Here is a 26,592-nt window from a genome sequence, read left to right on the forward strand (position 1 = left end):
TGGGGACTTTTCCTCCTATAGCAACTGCAAAATTTTCAATTTTTCCCCCCTTTGCTGTGGCAACCCTGTTACTCACTGGATGCTGTGCGTTCTTTGGTTTACTCTTTCGGTTACTTGTTTTCATTCCGTAGTATTATTTTTCTTGCCTTTTTGCTAGTTTTGCTCTACGGACACTTTAATTTCTTGATCTTTGAAGCTTCATAACTTCCTTATTTGGCAACACTGACAGGTGTGGTTTCCCTTGTTGGTATTCACATTCTGTACTAATTCTTTTGATGGCATAAACTTCTATATGTTCCATTTAAAAAAATACAACTTTGTACTGAGCTGGCAACACTGTTGACCTGGTAACATTGTGTGGTACCTCAAAGCACGTCCCCCTTCCACAAGTATCTGGATCCACCAAACACTTGCCAATATCTCTTCTGGTTTCCGATTTATTCAGGGCTGTCCAACATTACTGAACCACTTTGTATATATGGTAGATATGGGCTCTCTCCTTGAAATACGCCGATTACTTTTTAATTAGAGGGGGTGGTCACCGGAGATATAGAATGAGAATCACGAAGAAATCTTAATAAATATATGTAAATTATGGCTACCATTCTATGACCATTTGTACCTGTTGCATTATCGAACGCACTTTGATACTCATATATATGGTTAATATGCGCTCTGTCCTTGTAATAAATCAAGTAGATCTTAATTCGAAACTGGTCACCCGAGTTATAGGATGAGTTTCCCGAAGAAATGTTAATAAACACATGTAAATTATGGCTACGATTCTATTACTGTTTCTACCTGATGCACTATCGAGCGCAGTAGGTAACCCGTAAAAATCGAAGTTTTTTGGTAATTGAAGTAATGAGTATTTTCAATGAGAGTCTAATTACGCTAATAGCGCAATGAGTATTTTGCAATTGGAGTCATGAACGAGTACGATATATGTAATTGAACTGATAAAAGAGTATGGGGTGTTAATGATAATATGAATTAGTTTTTATATGACTTACATATGTAATTGTTATTTACGTACGACATAATGTTTCGCACAATGAGATGAATCCCTAATTACGTTTTTTTTTATGATTTACATATACATAATGTACCGCAGAATGAAACTAATTTGTAATTATGAATTTAAGTTATTGTACCAATTAAAATTATTGAATAAATAAATAAAATATATTTACTTACCGCTGTGGTTGTTTGGCGAAGCACGCCGATGACACACGAACCACACCGACCGTCCACGAAGTGGACTTACGATTTCGGAATAGTTATTGTAGGGAAATATATAAGCATACCGTATTAAGAATTATTATTGTCCATAAATAAATATATGCATTTTTTCTTTATCTTATATTGAATACACATACTTGTTTAGTGTTTAATGAATATACATAGGCATAACACACATTTTTAAAAAAGTAAGAGCGTCACATAAAGCATTATTAAAGCATGTAAATAAATTTAATTGTATGATATTTGATATGACGCAGTATATGTATCCTTCCTTTATCTTATATAGAATACACATACTTATTGATATTGGATGTATATAGGTATAGGAATAAAACATAATATCGAAATTTATTTTTTATTGGTTTGTTTTTGGTTTAAATAAATATTTAAATAGAAAAATGAATAATTGTCGTTTTCATTCATATAGTTATATATTTACAATTGTGATAGTTATAATTTTATATTTTTGAATAATCGTTGTTTTTATTTATATATTTACATTTTCCAATAATTGTTGCTTTTTTATTCGTATATTTACATATTTACATATTTACAATATTAAAAAGAATATTTACAATATTTCCATATTTACTACACTTGGAATATTTACATATATAAAATATTTACATATTTACATTGCATGATGATGCGTGTACGATGGTATTAAACACAATGCAGTATGAGGTATGAGGATAATATAATATCCAGTACTTGTGAATGCAAGAAACAAATCAATGATGTGAATAGTTATATGCAATATCCGAGGCAGTATAGCAATGTTTTGCGGAATTGCCATAGTCATCTCCTTTCATTCATACAATTAATATATATACAATATTTACAATACTATTTACATATTTACAACACACTCACTCTTGTTTTCATTCATGCACTTATGATAGAACAAGGCTTTGTCTTCGATAACCGTATGGAATACTACGATAATCTGTTTCTCTGTCAGGGTTTAGTCTTTGTCGTTTATTATTAACCTTACGATGTGTTTTTACTTGTGTTTTAGAGACAATAGAAAACCCAGCCTTACGTACAATCCTCCCTGGAAACTTTAACTCTTTTTTCTGAATTTTGTTTTGAATTAATTTGTAAAAATGCTCAAAATTAATTTCCTTTCGCGTTCTACTGTCTAAAGTGATTCCCCTAATTTTATATACATAATCAAATTTTCCCGACCCAATTTCTTTCATTCTATACGCATAATTTTTAGCCCTAATCCAATAAACATATCGATTTCCCACCCTTTTGGTACTTCATTAGTTAGTTCTCCCAGGTAGGATCCGGTTGTAAGATTGGATTCTGTATTTCGTCGCTGCACAAACATATTGCTGTCTGTGTCACAATAAAGAACATGGTCTGGTCCTGCCGCAGTCAATAGGTCATAAAGACGAAGTCTTGCCCATGACGTGATGAACGAAGCAAGCACGGCATTTGAAAACTTCCATGGTTTATTTTCGCTTTCAATGTCTTTGTAAGTGATTAGGAGATGGCGTTGACCAATGGGTGTTACTGTTTGTACCTCGTATTGCGGTGAGAGCAGGTACGTCAAAAGTCTTTCCGGAGTGTCAACGACTTTTGATTGTGGAAGATCGGTTCTCTGTCCCCATTTTCCATAAAGTGAATTGAGGAATATTTTAGCAATATACCTCAGACCCGGGTTCGTTCTAATATTATTGTACTTTAATTGTATGCCTTCATGGGCATGATACTCTTCCATGTATTTTTGTTTGTCTCCTTCGCTTTGACATGATGCAGGAAAACCTGAAGCCTCCTGCTTCATTTGAAGGAAAGAATTCACATAGTCTTTAAACAGACTATTCGATTTTTCTTCCTCGCCACCAACCAGGTTAAATTCCCAAACTTCCTTTATTTTGAGTATCTTATATCCGTTTTGAAGTGCTCTATGCAATTCTGGAGTGCAGAATGTGCCAGTAATAGCACGATCATTTTCACCATGCAAACATTCGGTAACACTTTCTTCTTCCATACATGTGCGACATAAGCCAAAAAGTAATCGGCCATGTGCAACATATGGCAGGATCGGAAAGAATAATTCACTTGGAGGCAAAACGGTACATTTAACCATACCATGAATACTTTCCATTTTTGGAAAGTCCGGACCCCTATGAATTTTTGGCGCACCCACTGGCAACGGTTTACGAGCCATTACCCAGGGGTAGAGGCTAGTGACATCTAGATACTGAATATACTCCTCATCAGTACACTTATACAAGGCATTAAAGCATTCAGTTCGGCCGCCATTAAATCCGTGCTTGGGAACCAAATGATCGACAAGATCAATACACCGAGTTTTAATAAACTCTTGAATGGACTTGTCGGACTTCACCTGGTCATCCCACTGAAATTCCCATTTCTCAACAACATTGAGATTATGTTCTTTTAAATATTGGGATTTAATAACGGTCGCTTCGTACCTTTGCTGCATGGTTGTACGATGGGGTGACGACGCGTCAAGCTGTTCATGGCACATATCAGGATAACAGGTCAAACACCCATGGAAAAAACACCCATGGAATTCATAAACAGTATTACTAGATGGCTCATACCCATCCACCTTGTATTTTCCAAATCGTCTTTCGCCTCCATTTCCTGAATGTTGAATTTCAGTACCTCTTGTTTCGCTCATATACCGCAACCATTGCAAAGCTTTTACACTTTGCCGATCGCGGTAGTCAAATCCAAGAGGTGGAATAATTGCAATTGACTCTTTGGGTAAATACAAAGTGCAGTATGTAAGCATAGCAAGACTGGCTATGGTTCCGGATGAAATGAAACACTGGATTCCGCCAGTTTTCTCCTCTACCATATCCGAAAACTTGATAACCGCTTCTGCTAAAATTCTCACATCATTGCGGCAATACTCCAACATCTCTTTTTGCAGGTCATACTGCTCGCCACTTGCAGCACGTTCTTGGTGCCAGGCGATTAATTGTTGTTGTTCTTCCGGAGCACGACTTTCAGGATCAAAATACTTATTGTCCGGAATTTTGCCTACATAATTTTGATTGCTTGGTGTATTGAACAAGTATGGGAAATTTCCCTTTCGTAAATTTGCAGAAAGACCTAATGATTTCGGGAGTTTTGATAATTTAACTCCCATGTAAAGAAATGAATCACGGAAAATTAAATGATTACCGACCCGCAACTCGGTAATTTTGTGCCCCGTCATTGTCATTGATGGTGTAAGATGTTGGGTTTCAATGAGATTTTTAAGACAGAAATGAATATCATAGCGTGATCCGTTATGGCTCAATACAACTGTACGTTCGAACTTCGGACGAGATATTAACACAAAGCTAATAAACTCATTGATGTTCTTAAAAGAAAACTCGCGTTTTCCATTTTCATCTCCACATTCAAAACATGGTATGTTTAAACTGCTTCCCTTACACTTGTAGCAAATCATTTGTGCGCAAACAAGATTTACTACATGCTCCTGTTCATTCTCAGTATTCGTATCTAGAAGCATAGTCTCTACATCAAAAATTATGTACAAATACTTTTCTACCCGGGTAAGTTGATGTTTTTGCACATAACATACGTGGTCACGTTCAACATGCTTATAGCATGATTTACACAAACGTTCCCCGCATTTATGCATAGAATTACGACGGCGTCTCAAATCAAACATAACACCACATTCATCACACACCCTAACCACATCACATACACTCTTGCCTCGTCCGGTGACATCTTTGTGATTGTCAAAGCACTCATTTGTCGGAAACAATCTATGGCAATCATCGCATTTTCGTTGCATATCAGAGGACGATAATTCGTGGTACTTTTCACAATATGTGCACTTAAACTCAGACTTATGAAAAATACCAGACTCATTGTACCCCTGCAAGCAATGATTACAAAACCCGTCGGTTCCCAGAAGTTTACGGACACTAGTTATCAGTTGGTAGTGATTATCTTCGTATAGCAAATATATTTGCTTACCACCCTTAATCCCCGGATATATCATAAAATTCTCGTGTCATTTGATTTCTTTCGTATACAACGATCTGGTACTTAGGTGCGAGGTGGTTCTGTATTTTTTTCACGTCGTTCAAAGTACATCCATTTTGATCTGCAGCGTTTATTCCTAGTTTTATAGCTAGTTTCCTTGCCTGTTTCAACAATCGTTTCGGATTGTTCTTCAAATCATACACTTGAACATATCGTTGTTCGGCCCTTGCCATCCCAAGAATTACACTCTTTGGGAGGCAGTACACATCCTTTCCCATAGGAAGTAACTTATCTTCCAAGAAGTTACCCAATGGAAGATATTTCTTAATGGTTCGTTCACGTCTTTTACCTCTTCCCTTTCGGAGATACACAGTATGCACCTTAAATGTGACGTTACTTCCGATTAGGAACTCCTCATTACTGTTGAGGATATTTTCCACTACGGAAAAGAGGACCTCAGGGTTCAATTCCGATTTTCTGCGCCATGACAGATAAATTGGTTTGTTTAACTTCGAGGCAGTGCTCTCGATAGTTATTCCTACAAAGGTGTTGTTGTCAACATCCTTTAATGTATGGGTCATTACAAAATCAAACAGATCACGTATATATTTTTCTGGATTTTCGATTCCATTTGAACCCATACACTTAATGGTTAGTTCTGTCCCCTTTAGCCCAAAGTAAGCATATGTGCGGGATGTACTCTTTACTACTTCAAATTGTTGTGCACCCATACCATCCATTGTCTTAGGTACTTCCTCAAATTTCACAGAACCAAATCCAGTTAAGTTCATAGGTTCCCCAGATCTTGCAGTGCTTGGCCCTGTAAGTTTACAGGATTACCTAATAGCTCAGCAGCGGCATCACCAAGTAAACCATCAGTTTTACCTGCTAATAGCAGCTGGTTGAACTTTTCACAAGCTTGATTTTTTATACTATCCTCACGAAAATATCCGCACTGATATAAATCAGAAATATCAGCAGCGGATTCACAGGTTGCCAAAATAATTTCCTGAACAGCTCCATAATGCCTAAATAGCGCCTGCTAAAAACGCTCATATTCAGGACTACGTACACGCACCCCGTTGCTATGAAATTTTTGTACTATCATCTTCCACGTGTAATAAACAACTTCGGCTGCCTCATATCCGAAGCGTTCTGCCATGATTAATAGTTCACTTAGGTCGTTTGCACTTGTACAAGCCATCTGTAATCAAATATTATATTGGTGTATATTTTATTAATATATGTTCAAGTTAAATTCACAGTATTTTTTACTGACCGCACAACGATAATTGTAAACCACAAATTCAGCAAAGATTCAGTTTTAAGGATCCTTTCACAGCTGACGATAACTATAAATCACAATGTTACGTGTTAGTTTACCAAACATGCGCATAATACTTTACTATTTCACTGTAATACAACTTCGTTTAATTCACAAGATTTACCGAAAATTCAGTTTTAGCTTTATTAACAATTTCACCAGTACTTGTTGGTAACTATAATAAAACTTTCCGTAACTTGTTTCAGTTCACAAAAGATTTAGTTCTTACTTTACCGAAAATACACTTAAAAGGTTATCGCTAATTGCACTAATATTTACCGTTAACTATAATAATATAACTTCCCGTAACTTTTTTCAGTTTACCGAAGATATACTTCTAAGTTTATCGGTAAATCCTTCACTAGTTTCCGCTAGCAGCAATTTACAATTTGCCGTAATAAAATTTTCTTCAGGCTAATTGCACCACGCAGTGTAAACCAGAAACGTCTTCACGTTTTCAATGATTCTTCACTACTAACTGTCCGCTCAATTTTACCTGTCTTATATACACGAAAATATTGTAAATACTACACGAATGGTTCCGAAAATTAACGAACCTTCCCGAAGTTTTACAAAAATTGCCGAAGTTTCCCGAAAATAAACTTATTGAAAATAACAAAGCTTCGTAAATTTTTCAGCACACCGACAATGGAATTAAAGTTTATCGGTAAATGCTACAATACTTCCCAATAACTATAAATGTGAATTTTCGTAACTTTTAATTAACTAATGTAAGTTTGCAATATCAACAAGTAGTGTACAACAAGGAACGTCTTCAGTTTAGCACTATTACTTGTATAGTGCGCGGCGCAGCTTGCTGCGTTCGATTTATACTTTTCAATATGTAATCTCGTACCCAAATGCATTTAGTTTAAGTCTTGTACTCAGATGATTTAGTTTGTAATCTTGTAGAAAAACGATAATCACACACTAATTTCCCGAAATAAATTTTCGAACACATAACAACAAAAGTATAACAACATAAACCAAGAAATTAAATAACAAGAAAAACATTAATGATTCAAATACAACATACAGAAGAAAAACTTATCAAAGAAAAATAATATACTAGAAAAATATAAAAGGAGGGAAGATTAGAACAAATTATGTAACAGTTCACAACTTTTAAGAACAAGTTTCCTAATATTCTCCCAACCCTGTTGTTCATAAAGCTTCTACAATAAGCATATAAATTAAAATCGCATAGCAAGCAAAATACAAAAAAGGTTAGCTTAGTCTCGTTAGTTTTAGATCAGAAAAATTCAACATAATAAATAAATAAATAAATAAAGGTTAGGTTAGTATCGTTACTTTAGAATAGAAATTTAACACAGAAATAAGACAAAGGAAAAAAGATTTAGTAGCAAACACAAATAATAGAAAAAAGCAAGAAAATATCATAGTAAGAAAATATCAAATGGAAAACAAAATAATAAATACAATAAAAGAAAGGTTAGGTTAGCTTAGTTTACAACAGAGAAATTGAACATAATAAGACAAAAGAAATATTTTAAGGAAGGAAAAGATTCAGTAGCAAACATAAATAATAGAACAAAAAAGGAAATAGCATAACATAGTAAGGAAAACATAAAAAAGGAAGAAATTTAAACGAAATAATGAAAGAAAGAAATACAAAAAGAAATAGGTTAGAAGAAAAGGGTTACGCTAGTTTAAAGCTAAATAACAAATCATAGAAGTAAATAATTTATCAGCTTACTACCTTTAACGTTTCCAAATATTCTTTTACGAGTGTTATAATAAATAACACGAAAGAATAAATAATTAACATGCTCCCAACAAAGTTAGAGTTTCCAAAGTAAAGATACAATACAAAAGCAGTGATGAAAACGAAAAAATTAAAAAAAAGAATCATTAACAAAAGAAATTTATCAGTGAACAAAATTATGAAACAAACAAATCAGTTTGATATAATTTTAATGTAAGCGTAACTTTATTTCTAAAATGTTATTGGTGACTACTAACGATAGTTTTATACATTAAGTAATAATTAACGATATTTTTTTTCTACTACTACTTTATATTCCGTGAAAATTAATATTTGTATTAGGGATGGCCAAAATATCCGGATAACGGATATCCGGATAAGAAATTATCCGGTATCCGTTTTTGAGGAAACGGATAATCCGGATAACGGATAATATCCGGATAACGGATAATATCCGGATGACGGATATCGGATAATATCCGGATAACGGATAATATCCGGATGACGGATAACGGATAATATCCGGATGACGGATAATATGCGGATAACGGATAATATCCGGATGACGGATAACGGATAATATCCGGATGACGGATAATATCCGGATAACGGATAACGGATAATATCCGGATGGCGGATAATATCCGGATAACGGATAATATCCGGATGACGGATAATATCCGGATAACGGATAATATCCGGATGGCGGATAATATCCGGATAACGGATAATATCCGGATAACGGATAATATCCGGATGAAGGATAACGGATAATATCCGGATGAAGGATAACGGATAATATCCGAATTACGGATAATATTCGGATGACAGATAATATTCGGATAATGGATAAAAAATAATATCCGGATAAAGGATAATGTCCAGATGATATATAATATTCGGATAACGGATAATATTCGGATGTCAAATAACGAATTATGTCCCGATAATGAATTATATCTAACTTACGGATAACGGAGAATATTTGCGTGAAGAATATCAAGACAATTATTGAGTATCTGGAAATTAATTATTGCTGACTATAAAATAATTGTGAGATTGCCTTGTTCGGGTTTTTACAATTGGTTTTAAATACAATTTGTTTATTACAAAAGATATAGGATAATAAGTTTCAGAATATTATATATATATATTGTGCGTGTTTGCATTTTAAACGCTTAAAATAGGGATGGGCACGAGTCGAGCCAAAGGTAATTTTCTCGAGTCGAGTTCCGAGCCGAGTCGCTGTTTTGAGATCGAGTTTCGAGTCGAGTTGAGTTTGATAAATGGCCCGCTGGTTCAGCTCGTTTTAGCTCGTTTAGAAACCATTACCTCATTAGACTAGGAAGCAAAGCCATGAGATTTGTAAGCAGTAATGTGGAATATTTTTAGTGCTGCTCACGAGATGGGACACTGCTCGTATCTCGTCTCGTTTCGAGACGACAACAGATATTTATAACGAGACAGCTTCAAATATGGTAAGCATCAATATAAGTATATACTGTACTTCTCACCATCAAGGCTCAGACCTGCACGGTCTAAGTTTTAAGACCAAGCAGAAGCCCACTCCGGGAAGTGATGTTAACCGGCTCAACTGGGTTCAACTGAGTGAACAGCTCGAGCCGGCTCGTTGGGATAAGACATCGGCTCGGCTTAACTTAACGGACGGCTTGAGCTGGTTCGTTGCGATGAGCCATCGACTTGACTCAAATAAGCAGGTAGCTGAAGCCGGCTCGGTTGAGATGAGCCATTGACTCTGTTTGACTCTGCTCAGGTGAGCCTTCAGTTCGTTGGGCTCGGTTGAAATGAGTCCATCGGCTCAGCTCGACTCAGTTCAACTAAGCCAATGGCTCCAGTGGGCTCGGTTAGGGTAAGCCATCAACTTGGTTCGGTTCCGCTCTGGTGAGCCACCGGCTCAAGCCGACTCGATTGGGATGAGCCATCGGCTCGAGCCGGCTTAATTCGGATGAGCTGTTGTCTCGGCTCAGTTGTCGGTAGGGATGCGCACGAGACGAGTCGAGATTTAAAACTGTTTCGACTCGTCTCGAGAAAACGCTGTTCAAGGTTTTATATATTATTAAACCTTTACATGCCGTACATATAAGCGTTTTTTTTAAAGAATTTACATATTACGTAGCAAATTGCGATACAAATTTCAATTTTTACGCAAATTTGTAAATTTTGTAGGGCATTTTATGCACTATAATGAGTAATTATATATTCATAAAGGAAGTCCAATAAATACGAAAGTACTTGACAATTGCATTCATTATGAAGGAAATTGTGAATTACTTTCGTATTTATTGGATTTCTTCTATGAATTTATTATTATTATTATTATTATTATTATTATTATTATTATTATTATTATTATTATTTTCTCGACTACGAAGATACAAAGAAGAATAATTCAGTCACTAGTAACCTAGAAGCGAAAATGACTTCTAATTGGAAATAATAATCTAGATCTACGCATTTAATTTCGGGCAGATGCTACAGGGTACTTTAGAATTTACTGCTTTTATTATATTTATATTTTATTATATTATTGGTCAAGTTTAGCGAAATAAGAGTTTTACCACAGAGACAAATTGAACAATTAGGGTCAGAAAAACTACGCATTGACTGTTCTTTCTTCAAACATACACACACAAAGAGAGAGTCCATTTGGTCAGGATGTTTTTTCAGTTAGCTTTGTGGCGTCTCGCAAGGAGAAATCTTGCAAGTATAGTATTCATGTACAAAGGTAATATGACGCTGTGTCACAAAGATAATAAAATAAATTAATAAATAGCACTATATATATTCTCCAGGAAATAATTCCTCAGTTCGTTATATAACGAACTGAGGAATTATTTCCTGGAGAATTCCTTTCTCACAAAACCTGCCTTATTAGCAGCCTAAATTAACAATTGATTTTTTTAAAAAATATCCTGTTTAGTATTCACAGAGAATATTTTTTTCAAAATTTAAATTTGATGGGTGCAACAGTAGACTTTTAATACATTCACAATATATCCACTGAATTGCGAAATAGTCTACCTCCAGACGCACTTAATTTCTTAACCATCCCCAGGTTAATCGAAGAGTTTGATACATTTGAATGTGACTTAAATTTATATTCGTAACTATTCTTATTAACAGTGGCGTAACTAAAGGCTTGGGGGCCTCCCAGCAAACAGCGTGGAGTGGGGCCCCTTCTCTACGTCCCACTTCATGATTTGGGGTCCCTGATGGCTTGAGCCCGCCCCCCGCAATGTGGGGTCTGCGGGGCCCTTATTTACGCCCCTGCTTATTAAACACGGAGATTATGAAGGAACGGATGTACTGTACAAAATAGAATAAAAGTATCTAATTCGGATTTATATAATCCCACAGTCCAACCCAAGAGTGAACCACAAGAGATTGACTTTCTGATTTTAAACAAGATAATGTGCCTAGCAAGACTTTACATTGTGAAGATTATATTAGAGAAAATTATGCAAATGCAATTTTACAATTTAATAGATATTACTAAATATTGAGCCTCCCCGTGGCTATGTGGTTAGCGTACGCTTCTTCGGCGTGGGAGTCCGCGGTTTGATTCACGGTAGGGGCTCATATGGTTCAAATTCCACGTTAAGCTGTAGGTTCACGTCTCATACAACTTTGCTCCTGAAAGGGACACTAAACTATAATCTAATTTAATATTACTATTTTTTTAATGGCTTACCAAGATGACATGAATTTGACTGCCATCAAATCCGTTTTATATTTTCACCTAATCCAGTGGATATTAATATAACAATTATAACACACGAATGTATATAAATATTCAGAAACAAGTGTATACACACACACACACGCATACCAAATATCAACACTTCAAGACTATTTTACAAGTGGTAGACTGCGCTGCATCAAGCAATGTTATCTTCAAACAAAACTTCTTCGTTTTTCCATTAACGTCACATATAGTCTCGCTGCTGAACGGGACGTTAAACTCAAAATCAACTGAACTTATTTTCCCATTTGCTGAGCTGAGCTGATTTTGAGTTTAACATCCTGTTCAGCAGCGAGATTATATGAGACATGGACCTACTTATTAACTTGAAATCCGAACCATATGATCTCCCGCCGGGAATCGAATCCGGGTCTCCTACACCAAAGGCGGGTACGCTAACCGCTTAACCACGAAGGAGCTCAATCATCTTCCCATTTGTCTGCATTATTTGATTCACCCACAGATTTGTCATATATATTTGCACTTGTCATTGGTTTTAGCATTTTCGTGGAGGGTTCAAACTTGTCACAATCTGTAAGCTAAACATATTCAGAAACTAAAAGAATTACGTTCATTGTGTACGATAAAGAACTTCGTGCTTGAAACGATTGTTTCATTTTTCTCTGAACATCTTTCTTCAGCAAAAGAGTCGGTTCTCTGTATTGGAAAGAGGGAAGGGCGAATTTATATTTTATGAATGGATAACATTTTAAGAAGTATATACAAAACATGCCGCTTCCGACATAGCCCTGAAGCATTTCTTTAACTGGCTGTCCCCTAAACTGTTCATACCCCCTACCTTCTCAAGTTGTAAATTGAAAAGGGACAGAAACATTCCAGATAACCACATACTCAGATTTCAGTTGACAGTAATAAAACTATGGGTAGGTAGTAAACAGTCTTTTGTAGAATCACGTTTTGCTTATTTTTGAACATTTCTGTGAATTCGACAATACAACAGTGTAAATACTGACTGGTTTTATTACTCCTACTATCGATTCAACTAAAAAGGATAATTCCCGACGGTCGTTGAACTATTTAATTTTTTTTTCTGTTCTCCAGAAGTGAGAATCAAAATGCTAGATGCTAAATGCGTGTAAATTATGCAGGGTGGAAAAAATCATTTTGTTAATTTTTTTTTTATTTAAATCGTTTTTTTCATTTAAACCAAATCTTTCTCCTCTTATACTACAAATCGCGAACTGAAGAAAAAAACATTAGGAATTAGTATTAAATATTAATTATACAATTTAAGTGAAAGTACCGGAGTTGAATTTTCAATTAATCCCCAATCGTTAACCTATTTCAATCCCAAACAGAGTTTCTTAAGCATTACGGAAAAAGTACAACAACGTTTATCAACATTGCATTTTTTCCCAAACGTTATTGATATTTGGTAGGGCATATTTAAAAAAATCAGAACTAACTTGCGGCACGAAATACATATAAAATCTATAAATTTAGCCTAAAGTTATAAAATCTAAAAAAAAAAAAGAAATAAATAAATAAAATAAAATAAAATAAAATCTGGGAACAAACAGACATGCACATAAAAGAATTTTCTTCTTAAATTCGAATGGTGATTTCCTCGTTGGAATAGTTTATGATTTACAAACCCTATGTTACGAACAGAAGAAAGCAGGATTGCCTTGTTACCCGTTCAAAATGGGATTTTCCCTATTCATTCTCTGCATAACACTCATTTTCATACTGTGCCGTACATACATTTGAGTCTCATCGTATTATGATTATTATCCTCCATAATTGAAATAACAGAACAGAAAAGGGATTTTACTTATTTTCAATTCAAATTAATTTATTTCGGAATTTGATTTTAATAATCACTTGATTGTTTAAAAAATCAAATGATTTAAATCTTGATTTAAATCATAATGATTTATCAGAATTAATCCAATGCTCCAGATATAGCATTTGACTAAATAACAGAACAGAAAAGGGATTTTACTTATTTTCAATTCAAATTAATTTATTTCGGAATTTGATTTTAATAATCACTTGATTGTTTAAAAAATCAAATGATTTAAATCTTGATTTAAATCATAATGATTTATCAGAATTAATCCAATGCTCCAGATATAGCATTTGACTAAATCCAATAAATTATTATAGACTGCCAATTGCTCACTTAGACAATTTACGAAGTTCACTTCAGCGCAACAGTTTTATACACATTAGATATCTGGATAGTTACTTAAGTGTTGTTAGCATATTTAAAGTCTATCAGATATTATGACATATAATTATTAGTTTTAATTAACTGAAATGAGAAGAAAATTAAAGCCCGCTGGCGAAAGGTTAACTATTAACTTTAAAAATACCTGTACCTTTTCGAAGTAATAATAATAAATGCTGGTATGGTATTGGTTTCAAGGAAAATACCTGTTTCTGTGTGATTAGTTACTTCGAAATAATTTTAAAAATAAGCAAAGATTTTCGAGACATTCGAGTCGAATCAAGATTTTTACGAGTAGTCTCGACTCGACTCGTGTCTCGACTGAGAATTTCGAGTCGAAAAAGAAGTTTGTCTCGACTCGAATTCGAGTCGAAATTCGAGACATGTCTCGACTCGTGCGCATCCCTACTTCTCGGTTCGGCTCCATAGCGAATGAGCTATGAGCCTAGCCGTTCGAGCCGTTGACAAACCCGGGCCGAGTAGTTTTGAACATGTTTGGCCGGCGCCCTATAAGTTTTAACAAATTTTGGCTCGAGCCCCAATACTTGCTCCCCCGGGATTCAAATTCCAACCTCATGAACAACGTTCTTGCCTCCTAGACTTCACGACTACCTAGGTTGCAGTCAACTAGTTCTTCGTATTCAGATACAAACTGCCTATCTTTCATGTTTATACACGGTGTTCTAATAATAATAATAATAATAATAATTGTAGTAGAAGTAGTAACATTGATAATAATTATATTGTCTAGATGGAATAATTCAAGAGAGTACTTGAAACTACATACAGGATTTGGCTCGACTCGACTCGAAACTCGAGCAAAATTCGAGTCGAGTTGAAGGAAATTTTTCGAGCCGAGTTCTTGAGTCGAGGTAAAAGATGTCTGTTTCGAGTCGAGTCGAGTTTCAAAGAAAACTCGCTCGAACTCGCTCGTGCCCATCCCTAGCTTAAAAGTTGTAGGAAAAAAGGAAACAAAACATGTATTTAATCAATTGTAAGTGAAAAATGAAATATATCTGTTTACAACTCACTGTTATGCCGTGTAGCCTGTACAGTAAAACATTATTAATGAAAGTGAATGATTATGAAGTGACTTAGTGGAATAGATTTTCAAATTTGAGACGAGTCGTAAATTTTCTGTAGTTTCGTGGGCTATAATAGTTCGTCCAAGTTTTAGGTCTCAAACAATGTTCATTGTTACATGATTCGTAGTATAGAAACTATAAGTTTATGAGGTGATTATACGAACAAAATGAAGAGCATTAATAAATGTTTGAAGATATGCAAGTCAGTATACAATATACTGTAATAATAAACATATTTAAATGTTGTTACATTTTACTCTTGAGGAGTTCTTGCGCAGCGAAAGGCTATTGATCAATTCTTTATTAAATTAAGAAACCAACAGAGCATACATTTTCTACATAAATTACAAAACGAGAGAAGAAAAATCGAGACCAGACGAGAAAAAAATCCGAAAATCGAGACTAGACAACAGTTCTATAATGGATCTCGAGACGAGAAGAGAAGACAAGAAAATATTTTGTCTCGTCTCATTTATGAGCACCATCAATTAACAAACATATTGTCTATTCGTAAATATGTCATCTAATAATACAAATAGCGTTGATACCAAGCGCACGTGACCTCAACCTCACGAACTGATCGTGAGTTTATTGAGCGTGATGTCAAGATCATGATGTAAGTATAAAGTCGTGTGAGTAATGTCGAAAGGATGTTCTAAGTGTGAGGTCGAATGTGATAGATGTTAATGTTGTGAGTATGAAGTTAAGTGATCGTGTGGTCGAAAAGGTGTTGTAAGCGTTATGTCGATTGTCGAATTGATGTGAGTGTAAGGATGAGTAAGTGTAAAGTCGCTCGAAAGGGTGTTGTGAGTGTGATTTTCTAGTTATATTGTAATCATGACGCTAAGTAAGCGTAATGTCGAAATGATATTATGACAATGCATGTGAGGTCGAGTAAGTGTAATGGCGGATTAATTAGGTAAGTATAAAATTAGTAGTATTGGCACGATTTTCTCGTCTTGTCTGGTGAAAGTGTCGTATTGTCTCGACTCTCAAACATTTTTTCTCATCTAGTCTCGATTCTAGATAAACTTTTCTCGTTCACGTAAACTTATACATAAACTTTATCAAGCTCATTCGGTTAGCGTACGCACCTTTCGCGTGGGAAATCAGGGTTAGATTCCCGGCGGGAGTTCATGTGGTTCGGATTCCATGTTAATAAGTAGGTTCCATCTCGTATATCAAACTCAACTAAATTCTATGGCCTGATTTTCTTTCTTAATTTCATCTAGAAGTTATCAGAATCTTTCCATGTCAGAGAGGTTCACGTTCAGGAAGAGTACATGTATCTAGGTAACAACATTTAAGCCATATTTATTATTAAAGTATATTATATGACCTATGAATGTATATGTACAGCAAATTATGAATACCTTAAAATATTAAATAATACTTTTTGATAAAGTGGATACTTTCAAATATCTAGGATCAATATCAACAGACGAAAATCATATTCACGAAGAAATTAAATGTCGACTAAAAGCATCAGGGAATTCGTGTTACTATTCAGTTCAAAATCTCTTGTCGTCGCGAATTCTGTCGAGGAATTTGAAGGTTAAAATATATAAAACGATAATCGTGCCCGCTGTTCTGTATGGTTGCGAAACATGGTCGCTTACTCTGAGGGAAGAACATAGACTGAAAGTATTTGAGAACAAGATCCTGAGACGAATATTCGGACCCAAGAGGAACGGGAATGGGGAATGGCGAAAACTTCATAACGAGGAACTACATAATTTATACGGTTTACCCAGCATTGTTAGGGTCATCAAGTCTAGGAGGCTTAGGTGGGCAGGTTATGTAGCTAGAATGGAAGAAAGTAGAAACGTTTTCAAAGTCTTGTCTCAAAGACCAATCGGAAAACGACCATTAGGAAGACCTAGGCGCAGATGGGAGGACAATATTAAGATGGATTTCGCAGAGACAGGAATACAAAGTAGAAATTGAATCCAATTGGCTAAGGATAAAAGTCAGTGGAGAGCTTTTGTGAATGCGGTTTTGAACCTCCGGGTTCCATAGGCCATAGAGTTAGTTAGTTAATCGTCGAAACAAGCTAGGTTATCACTACTGTTCTATGGCCTACATCTGGCCCACCCAGAGAAACAGTGGAGCGCTGTCCCTGATTGCAGACATGTGTCCCACTTCATGTAACCTGAAATAATCTCAATACTATCCTTTTGTTATAGTTAGTTAGTTATATAAGACTTGTGCATCTTTAAACATTGATAAATGATCTTCATGGTGTTCGTGCAATCACTTTACCAATTTTTAGTTTTATGCTATGAATCATGTAACAATAAAGTAGTGTTTGAGATGTAGGACGTGGGTGAATTCGAGTTCCCCTCGAGATTAATTATGTTTCTCATCTCGTCTCGAACTTAAAAAATAGGTATCAATCTTCTCGAGACGAGAATCGAAACAAAACATTTCTCGCACTTTGTTGTAAATTGTGAGCGTGATGTTAGCATTGAACGTGATGGCAAATATTTAATATCCATCTGAACAGAACAGCCTGTAGAGTTTGACTTTTATGTGTCTGTATTTAGGCTATAGAGGGTGTTTTATCCTATTGGGTTGGATATTCAGAGCAAATTTTTAAACACATTTTTAAGTAAATATAGATAATATTTCCTGTCTGAGTATGTTGCTCCAGTGGCGGATCTATCCCGGGGCCGGGAGCCTAGCCCCAGTTTTTGAAAAAATAATCAAGCAAAAATTATCAAGCTATTGTTTATTGTTTATATATTTTTGAAAGTTTATAATAAGCTCATGATATACATGTCATAAGCTGGGTTCTCGCTGCCTCCCCTCCCCAGTTTTTGCCTTTTAGATCCGCCTCTAGGTTGCTCTGAGGTGGGCTCTCTTAAAGTCGTTTGGTGGAGTCACTATCACCGTAGATGAGAGATTGTTGCTAGTTGAACTTTAGCGTATCTTTTCAGTACCGTGTACAGAGATTATACAGTATTACACTTGGACCTAAAATTTCAGATACGATATGAACCACCGTAATTTGCGTTCCAGTTATTTTTTCACAGGAAGTTTTATTCTTCATACGAGGCACACTTTCTAACGACTAGGAAAGAGGAAAGGTCCACAGAGCGTTGATATAGTGGTCAGTTCTTTTCCCACATGTATCTAAAAACTAAAACTAAAAGCAAAAAAACACGTGAAGTACAAATATTCACTTCGAGTTTAACGTTCCACCTTCATGCTCCTATGCAAAGAAAAGGCAGATGGGAATGATAACAAAAGAAATACTGGAATGCAGGAAGTAGGAGCAAACATAATTCATAGACAGTCCACGCACATAGTGCCTGTCGAACACAAAGCTCACTTGATGAGATCTGGGATCGAGTCAGAGACCCCACGCAACACAGGTGAGCTCTCTACCATTGAGCCAACGCGGCCTCCAATAGGTGTTGGATAGATTGGAAATTAGAATTAGGAATACAGGTATATAGTAAAACCAAATTATTATTATTATTATTAGTAGTAGTAGTAGTAGTAGTAGTAGTAGTAGTAGTAGTAGTAATAGTAATAGTAGTAGTAGTATTAGATCCTATTAGTTTATTACGTGCATTCCGAATTACATGAGTCCCTACCGGGAATTGAACTGAGCTCTGTTGCGACGAACCGTGTTCGTTCTCCATACATCCGCTGTTGCTACATCCGAAGAAACATTTGAAACCTGTTTGACCTTATGAATCATTTCCAGCTCTATGAGGGGTTGTAAAACTACAAATGCAGAACAAGAGTTTATGTGACTGATCATACCGCCCAGTCCCTTCAACCACTATAGCGAGAGCGAGTAATTCCAGCGGGTGGTGGATTTGTGTCATCTTATCGCCAAACAAAATCTTCGCAAATGAAAGAAATGTTATGGGTGGTGCTTAGTTCACAGCTTTTGTATTGAATTGGGACACTTTGATGTCATCTGAGAGTTCGATGGAAGTCGTAGATTTTATCTGGAGTAAATTCCTTTCGTTGGTAAACTTTCTTTTCATAAGTGAGCATATTTATGACTATGGAACACTTTTGTGGAGAAAATGGGACCCCGAGTTGCTAGTCTAGTGCGTGATGGTTCACATAGTCTTGGGTTCGATTCCAGATGGGAAAGCATATGTAAAATTTTAACTGTCTTCGACATTCGTGTATTCGTGTCCCTGTCGCGTGAAATTAGGTACAATAGAGGTAATTACAGAAATAAAGTTACTGAGGAATGTTCGATTAATCAGTTAACTTTTAGAAAGTGATAAAATCCTAATCTTTGGTGCAGTGGTCCGAGGTTCGATTCCAGTGGGGACACTCGATCGAAAAGACGTAACAACTTTTCCCGGCCAGCCATCCTGAGTGGGATTTTCCTCATTCACACCAGGCAAATGCCGGGATGACACCTAACGTACAGGTCCCAGGTCGCTTCCCTCCTTTCCCTGATACTATGCTCGCCGAAAGATGTGATCTCTAATATGTTACGGGTTTATAGCCATAGATACCAGTAATGCCCAGAAATATGTATAGATAGAATAAAATAAAATCTTTGGTGCATGAGGACTCTGGTTTGATCCCATCTCGCGCCAAATAGGCTTTATGGTGGACAAACATCGTGTTCTTGAGTGTTCCCTGGGTTGTCCCGTTCCCTCCCACTTTCTTCATTCCACCATTGTATTCATTCTCATCATCATCATATATATTATACACGGTATATGAATGGGACGTAAAACTGAAAAGATTTATTTCAGTTTCTTGAGGTAGAAATGACCTAATTAAAGTCGGAACAAAGTTATTTAGTTTTGTATCCGATGTTTTGTATCCGCCTTTAACAAAAAATCCTAACCTAATCCTAACTATAAACAAAACTACATGAACTGACATAAAATAGAGGGGTACTTCCAGTTGACGTGGAAAGTTGAAATTTTTCATGATTGTAGCTTTTCGGGACTAACTCACAGGAAAATTGCCAAAAACGAATATTTTTAAATTTTAGGGGGTCTAAAAGGGAATGAAGAAATCCCCCATGTTATGTAAATGAGCCCTTTTTGGGATCTATAATCTCATGTTTTAGATACTTGGAATAGATACTTGAAAATCGATGTGCTTGTACATTTTCCTTAGCGTTAACTAAGTAAAGCGTCAAAAATACAAATTTCCAACTGTAGAGTTGTTTTATGGGGAACTAAAAAATATTCTCAATGTTATTTCTATGGGACATCTTCTACACCCCAAAATATTTAGACACTTCCAGCAGGATTACAATGATGAAATTTGGCATGATTGTAGCCTTTCAAGACTAACCCACAGGAAAATGCCAAAATTAAATATTTTTAGTTTCTAAGGGGTCTAAATAGGGGCGAAGAAATCCCCATATTATTGAAATGGACATTTTCTTCGGATACAAAATCTTATCTTTTAGATAGCTAAAATATGAAAAGAAATTTGAATTTGATAGAATTGTGGGTTTAACAGGTGCGAGGCTGTAGGCCGAGTCAGTGGGCGAAATCCTCAGGTGGATCAAATTCAGGAAATGTAATTAAAGAGCAAATACACGAAATTCACTCTTGATGCAAAGGCTGATACACAAGAAATTCGAGGCCGTAGGCCGAGCAAACGTGGAGTCTGGGCTCTGGGGGCGGAGCCGCCAGCTAACCAAAGGCTAGTATGAAACTAAAGCTACAGACACCAGAATCCATCTAGACTTTTGTTCTCGGTTTACTCATACAGCTAAAGTTCAGTGAGAACGAATGGTATGTGCTGTATAATGATTCCAGTGAGTCACGTTCTCAGGGTTTGATCAAGGAGAGGAGTTAATGCACTCAAACTCATTTCCTTTCAGGTCAAGCGAGATTTTTGTTCATTTATCTCACCTCTGGTGCTAGGGGTCCCGGGTTCGATCCCAGCCCCTGTTAAGTGAACTTCGTGGTGGACAAACACCTGTGTGTGTTTTCTCGGGGTCCTCCCGTTTCCTCCCTCTTTCTTCATTCCACCATTCCATTCATTACTCATCATCACCGTCTCCTTGTGCCTAACCGGCATAACTGTGAGACGTAAAACTCAAAGATTTCGTTTCATTTTTTTCGAATTAGAGTAATGAGTCATGAAACTATTTACAACTTATTATATCTAGAAGTTATCTACATTTTATTGCAAATGTCTGATCATATTAGATTTAATACCAGACGATTTACGTCTGTACCAGATTATTAAATGTAGCACCGTTTTGCTTATTAAAAAATTTTGCAATAATTGTAGCAAAGGCTCTCCTTATTTAAACCTTACTGATCCGTCTCTACCTTTTAGGTGCATATTGTTCAAGAAACTCAATTAAAAATCCTTTACTTACAATCATTTTCTCCTTCAACACAAATCCTCATGCATTGTAGTCCGATGATGAGACTCCAAGTCGTTTTCTGAGTGGTGTTGTTCTGCTGTAAGATCTCTCAGTGGTAGCCGAGCCGTTGATATAGGTACAGTTAATATTTTCACACATACGCTTTCAAATACATCGTAACCTAGAGCTGAACTTCTTAATAGATTACTGTTTCTATACAACATGCATTTGTAGGTTTAGAAACAAATTAGTTTTCTCGGCTTTATCGGAAACTACGCATGAGGATTTACACTCACCCATATCATTTTGTTCCGTTTAATGAGATCTGTCGATTAGTAGACTTCTCATCTTTCGACATTTTTTTTTCGTTAAACGCTAATAATGTAAATTCCTGCATTACATCTTACTCAAGAGGAATTAAACCTCGAACCTTCCTTGCGTGCGCCATTGATTCCAGCTAAATCTTTATTATGGGATCCGATTCAAAGTACTCGATAGATCGGAGTTTGGATCTTGTTCTAATGAGAGTCTAATCTCAGACTATATTGCAAAAATAAATGTTGTAGCTATTAGTCCATAGAAATCGTAAACTTGCGAGAAGCCTGTGTTATAAAGTTTTAATTAAGTTAGTATTCTTTCTCTCAATCTTTTCGACGTTTCTCTTAAGTTTTCCCTATAAAGTCTGTCCCGGAATCCTCCCACCAGAAGTAATTCTTAATCATGTCCATTCATTTCATTCTTAGTGTCTCTTTACCTCTCTTTCTATCCACTTCCATTGCCATCGCTCCTCTAACTACATAGTCGTTTGTTCTTTTCATTAGTTAGCCATTCTAATGCAACCTATTTTCCTGGATCTTCTTAGATATGTATATAAATTTGGTTGCTCCTCTTACTCTATCATTCATCAGTCTGTCTCTTCTTATTCCATCACATGTTCACCACAACATTTTTATTTCGGTAACATTCTGTTTGTTTTCCTGTGCCTTCTTTCTTAATCAAGTTTTTGCTCCGTATATCATTGCTGACATAACCACTGTTTTATAAACCATTACTTTGTTCTTTAATGTGATTCTGCAGTCACACGAAACGATTTTGACATCCCTTTTGCATCCTGTGCGTTATTGCCAAATCTCAATCAAAATTCTTGGAAACAGTTGAACCTAATTAAAAAAATAACTTCATTAAATTGCTCTTCTCGTAATATTTACTTTCAAATTTCCATCTGTTTTCTTTCTACTAATTTGAGGCTTCTATCTTAAAAAAGACTTCTTCCTATTCACTTCCCTTTCAACAGTAAGACTTGCAAATCTAAAATTGAGACAAGTTAGTTTATTAGGTTGGTTGGATTTGAGTTTAAAGCTCGTTTCAGCATCAAGGCTATATGAAATGAAATGAAATCTTTGTTTTACGTCCCACGCTTATGCCGGCTAGGCTAAAGGAGACGGTGATGATGAAAATGAAGTAAATAGTAGAATGAAGAAAGTGGGAGGAAACGGGAGAACCCCGAGAAAACCCACGCACACGGTGTTTGTCCACCATAAAGTTCACATGGGGGGAGCGGGAATCAAACCAAGGACCCCATGCACCAGGGGTAAATACCACTGAGCCAACGCGGACTCCCAAGGCTATATGAGACATGGACTTAAATTTTAAGGTGGAATCCGAACCGTCATAATGCTTCCAATTTCAACACTTTCCACCTGATATTGAACCCCAGATTCCGTGTATCAAAAGTGTGCTATCTCAAACTCACATGCCGTGAAACCACGGAGCTTTCTAGCAAGTGTGAACATCCTATCAGTATATTATATTCCTAATGAGGGGATCTTCTCAAAAATTAAATGTAGTGTTGTTTTCTGACCAAAATCAGTAGTATGCAGGAAAATTTGCATATACTCTAATGTATGCAAAACACATTAAAGTGGCGAGAACAAAATCTTACAGTTATAAAAATTGTCATAAAGATAATTGGTTATTTCTACAGATCTATAATAGAGACATAGGTATAGCTCCCGGCAAAGAGGATCAAATATACAGTTGCCCCTTCCTCCCGGGAATTTTGAAGGGTGTTAGTTCTTGTAAATACATGTCAAATAATACTAATCTTTTCTCGCATACTATATAATATTTAATATTACTGTATTATAGTTTGTTTACTGTAGTTAATGAGGATAATGCTTAATAAATGTTATGTTGTATAATGTATTATGTGAACGCATATACGTGTGCATTCGTGAATGCAGTATGTGTGTGCATTCGTGACTGTGCTTGGGTGTCAGTCTTTGCCCCTTCCCTTGGAATCGATCCTTTGCCACCCCTTGGAAGAAAGCCCTGCAGGCGTTCCTGCGTATAAAAGTAGAAATTTTAAGATTTAGAAATTAAAAGTGAGAATGAAAGTATGAAACAAATAAGTTCTATAAAGGATGGCATACACAAGATGTGTAGTTGAACATTCAAGGGAATTTCAACCTTATGTATTAAATTTAAAATACTTTCAGTACACCAGTGAAAACGAAAAATAAGTCTATCTACACAGCTAAATAAGCATTTTTTTAAAATAACGGTAAGACTTTATAAACATTTTCCACCACATAGACCTTCATATTACCAACCACCGGAGCGAGAAGCAGAAAATGGACAAAAAGTGGCTTATTATATTCTGCCATCTTCATATCTTATGTCTATATACAAAGCTGAATATTTGTTTGTTTATTTATATATTTTTCCGCTATAGAAATTCATAGCACTGGCTGAGGATAATCCTAGGCAGTGCTTTTATTGACGCAATGAAAGGTGCCGGTAATCATCATAAAAATGTAGTTCTCATTCTGATTGATTGCGAGGATAAAATTTAAACAAGTGGGAGGAACTATGGATACTGTCATTTACTGATCGTATTACGTATTTGAATGTTTATAATATATTCTTGTTTCCATCTTCAAATCAATTCAATTTTTTTGAAAAAAATATATAGGTTAGGTAAATACAAAATAAAGAAGGTACTGACGCTCCGCATTGTACAAGCGAGCGGATTTTTGACATTTTCATTGTCTTACCTTTCATCAATTGCGTATTGCATTATTTAGCTTCAATATCTCATCCAGTGTCCAGTCATGACATATAAATGATAAGATTTTAGGGTAAATAGGGATCCCTCTTTTCCCTAATCCTTTTTACACTTAAAACGGCGGTCAATAAATGCACGCGGAAATGCGAAAGCACAGAAAAAGAAATCCCTGGTATATAAAGAAAATATAATTTTTATATTATTGATATTGGTATCACATTGTCCTCCCTAGTGAATATATTTTACTTTGATTATTTTAATTTTATGGAAAATTTAACCTTTATCACGTATATTAAAAAAAGGGATGAACCAGATAGGATTTTTTAAAATGTTAGCTGGTTTGTTCATTGAGGTTACCATCCTACTTTTGCACCGATTCTCTATGAGACGAAAATGCAAGATCTACCAGCTGCGAATCCAACAAACACCAGTAATTCTTTACCTTCCAAATAATAATAATAATTAATAATAATAATAATAATAATAATAATAATAATAATAATAATAATAATAATAATAATAATAATAATAATAATAATAATAATAATAATAATATTTGTAGTAGTATTGATGTGAATTACTATGAATTTATTGTTGGAGTGACTGTACCCTTTCCCTTGAGTGATATCAACCATGAGCAGTAAATCTCATTGAGAAGCGTAAAGGAAATAATATGCGATATTTCCTGAAAACCGGGTATTTTTTAAGAAACGTTGTTAAAATGCTTTCATAAAACTGGATGAATTGATTCTCTTCTCTGGGCTGCGGGATTCAGTATTAGAGCTTTGTTCTGTAATGCGTAGTGTCCAGTTCAAAAAAAAAAAAAAAAAAAAAAAGTTAACGAAGCCTAAAGGGCATAATTGTGGAACGCTAAACTGAAATATTTCATTCCATTTTTTCTTTTTATATTACTTTAATAAAGAAAAACGAAATTGGGGAAATTAACTCTCTCTCTACTCGTTAATCCTTCTCTTATTTCAATCGCAACCCAATAATTATGTGAGTACTAGGTTAAGTATAAGTATCCTTGAAATGAAGTCAGCGTGATGTCGGATTTTTATGAGGTGAAGTTGAGCAAGTATGATGTCGGACTGAGATATCAATTGTCGACTTAAAGGCGAGTGAGCATTATGTGAATTTTCGAAGTGATGCTGTGAATGTGAGGTCCAGTAAGCATTAGAACAGATTGGCATGTAAACGTGAGGTTGAGTGAGGGTGATGCCGAAAGGAAGATGTGAGTGTGAGGTTGAATCAGTGTGAATCCGATTGATGGCATGAGTTTAAGGATGAGTGAAGTTAAGTCAAAGTGGGAACATTTGACCATAGCTACTGAATTTAAAGAGGCTTGGATGTTGGGTGAACTTCAGAGCCGCATTTTGATGAGGTTAGACTAAATCCTTTTATAATGGACCATTCGTGTTAATAAGCATTAAATCATTAAGCTGCCTCTTTCCAGTTATGACCTCAAACTGTTCTTTGTTATTACCCCGTAAAAAATTAAAAAAAAACTACTGGCAGGTAAAATTAGAAATAGAAATGTTAAATAGAAGATTTCCACTATACTCGCATTTCTACTTAGCCTGCTGTTCGGGAAGTTTCGAGCCCTGAATAGAGAAGTTACCAACTTCTACTATTTTATATAATAATACATAGGTATATATCGCGGGAAGAAGAAGTACTCTATTATTCTTCACTGATTTTTACAAAAACATTCATTCAGGATGAATTTAAAGCCCCAGAAACATAATCCATAGCCCATCAAAATCAAATATTTTACGAAAGTTTTCGTGGAACATGTTTAAGTATAAGATATCCTGTTATTCGTTATTAACTTTATCTTCATGCAATGGAAATCATTAAACAACCTTTGAAACCC

At 35.5% G+C, this 26,592-nt stretch overlaps 2 protein-coding genes across 2 annotated transcripts in view; both read right to left on the minus strand.

Moving 5' to 3' along the window:
- LOC145686311 (tubulin beta chain-like) overlaps positions 1 to 26,592 on the minus strand; it is a 297,132-nt gene that overhangs the window by 119,404 nt on the left and 151,136 nt on the right. The window lies entirely within an intron of this gene.
- The window catches only part of LOC145684741 (uncharacterized), a 28,873-nt gene continuing 3,987 nt past the window's right edge, over positions 1,707 to 26,592 (minus strand). The window contains exon 3 of the mRNA XM_081757119.1: positions 1,707 to 6,436. Within this exon, the coding sequence (XP_081613245.1) occupies positions 2,444 to 5,248 (2,805 nt within the window). The 5' untranslated portion in view covers positions 5,249 to 6,436 and the 3' untranslated portion in view covers positions 1,707 to 2,443. The remainder of the gene's footprint in view (positions 6,437 to 26,592) is intronic.

This window comes from Thermobia domestica, chromosome 5, assembly GCF_964235325.1.
Source record: "Thermobia domestica chromosome 5, izTheDome1.hap1.1, whole genome shotgun sequence".
Classification (NCBI taxonomy): Eukaryota; Metazoa; Arthropoda; class Insecta; order Zygentoma; family Lepismatidae; genus Thermobia; species Thermobia domestica.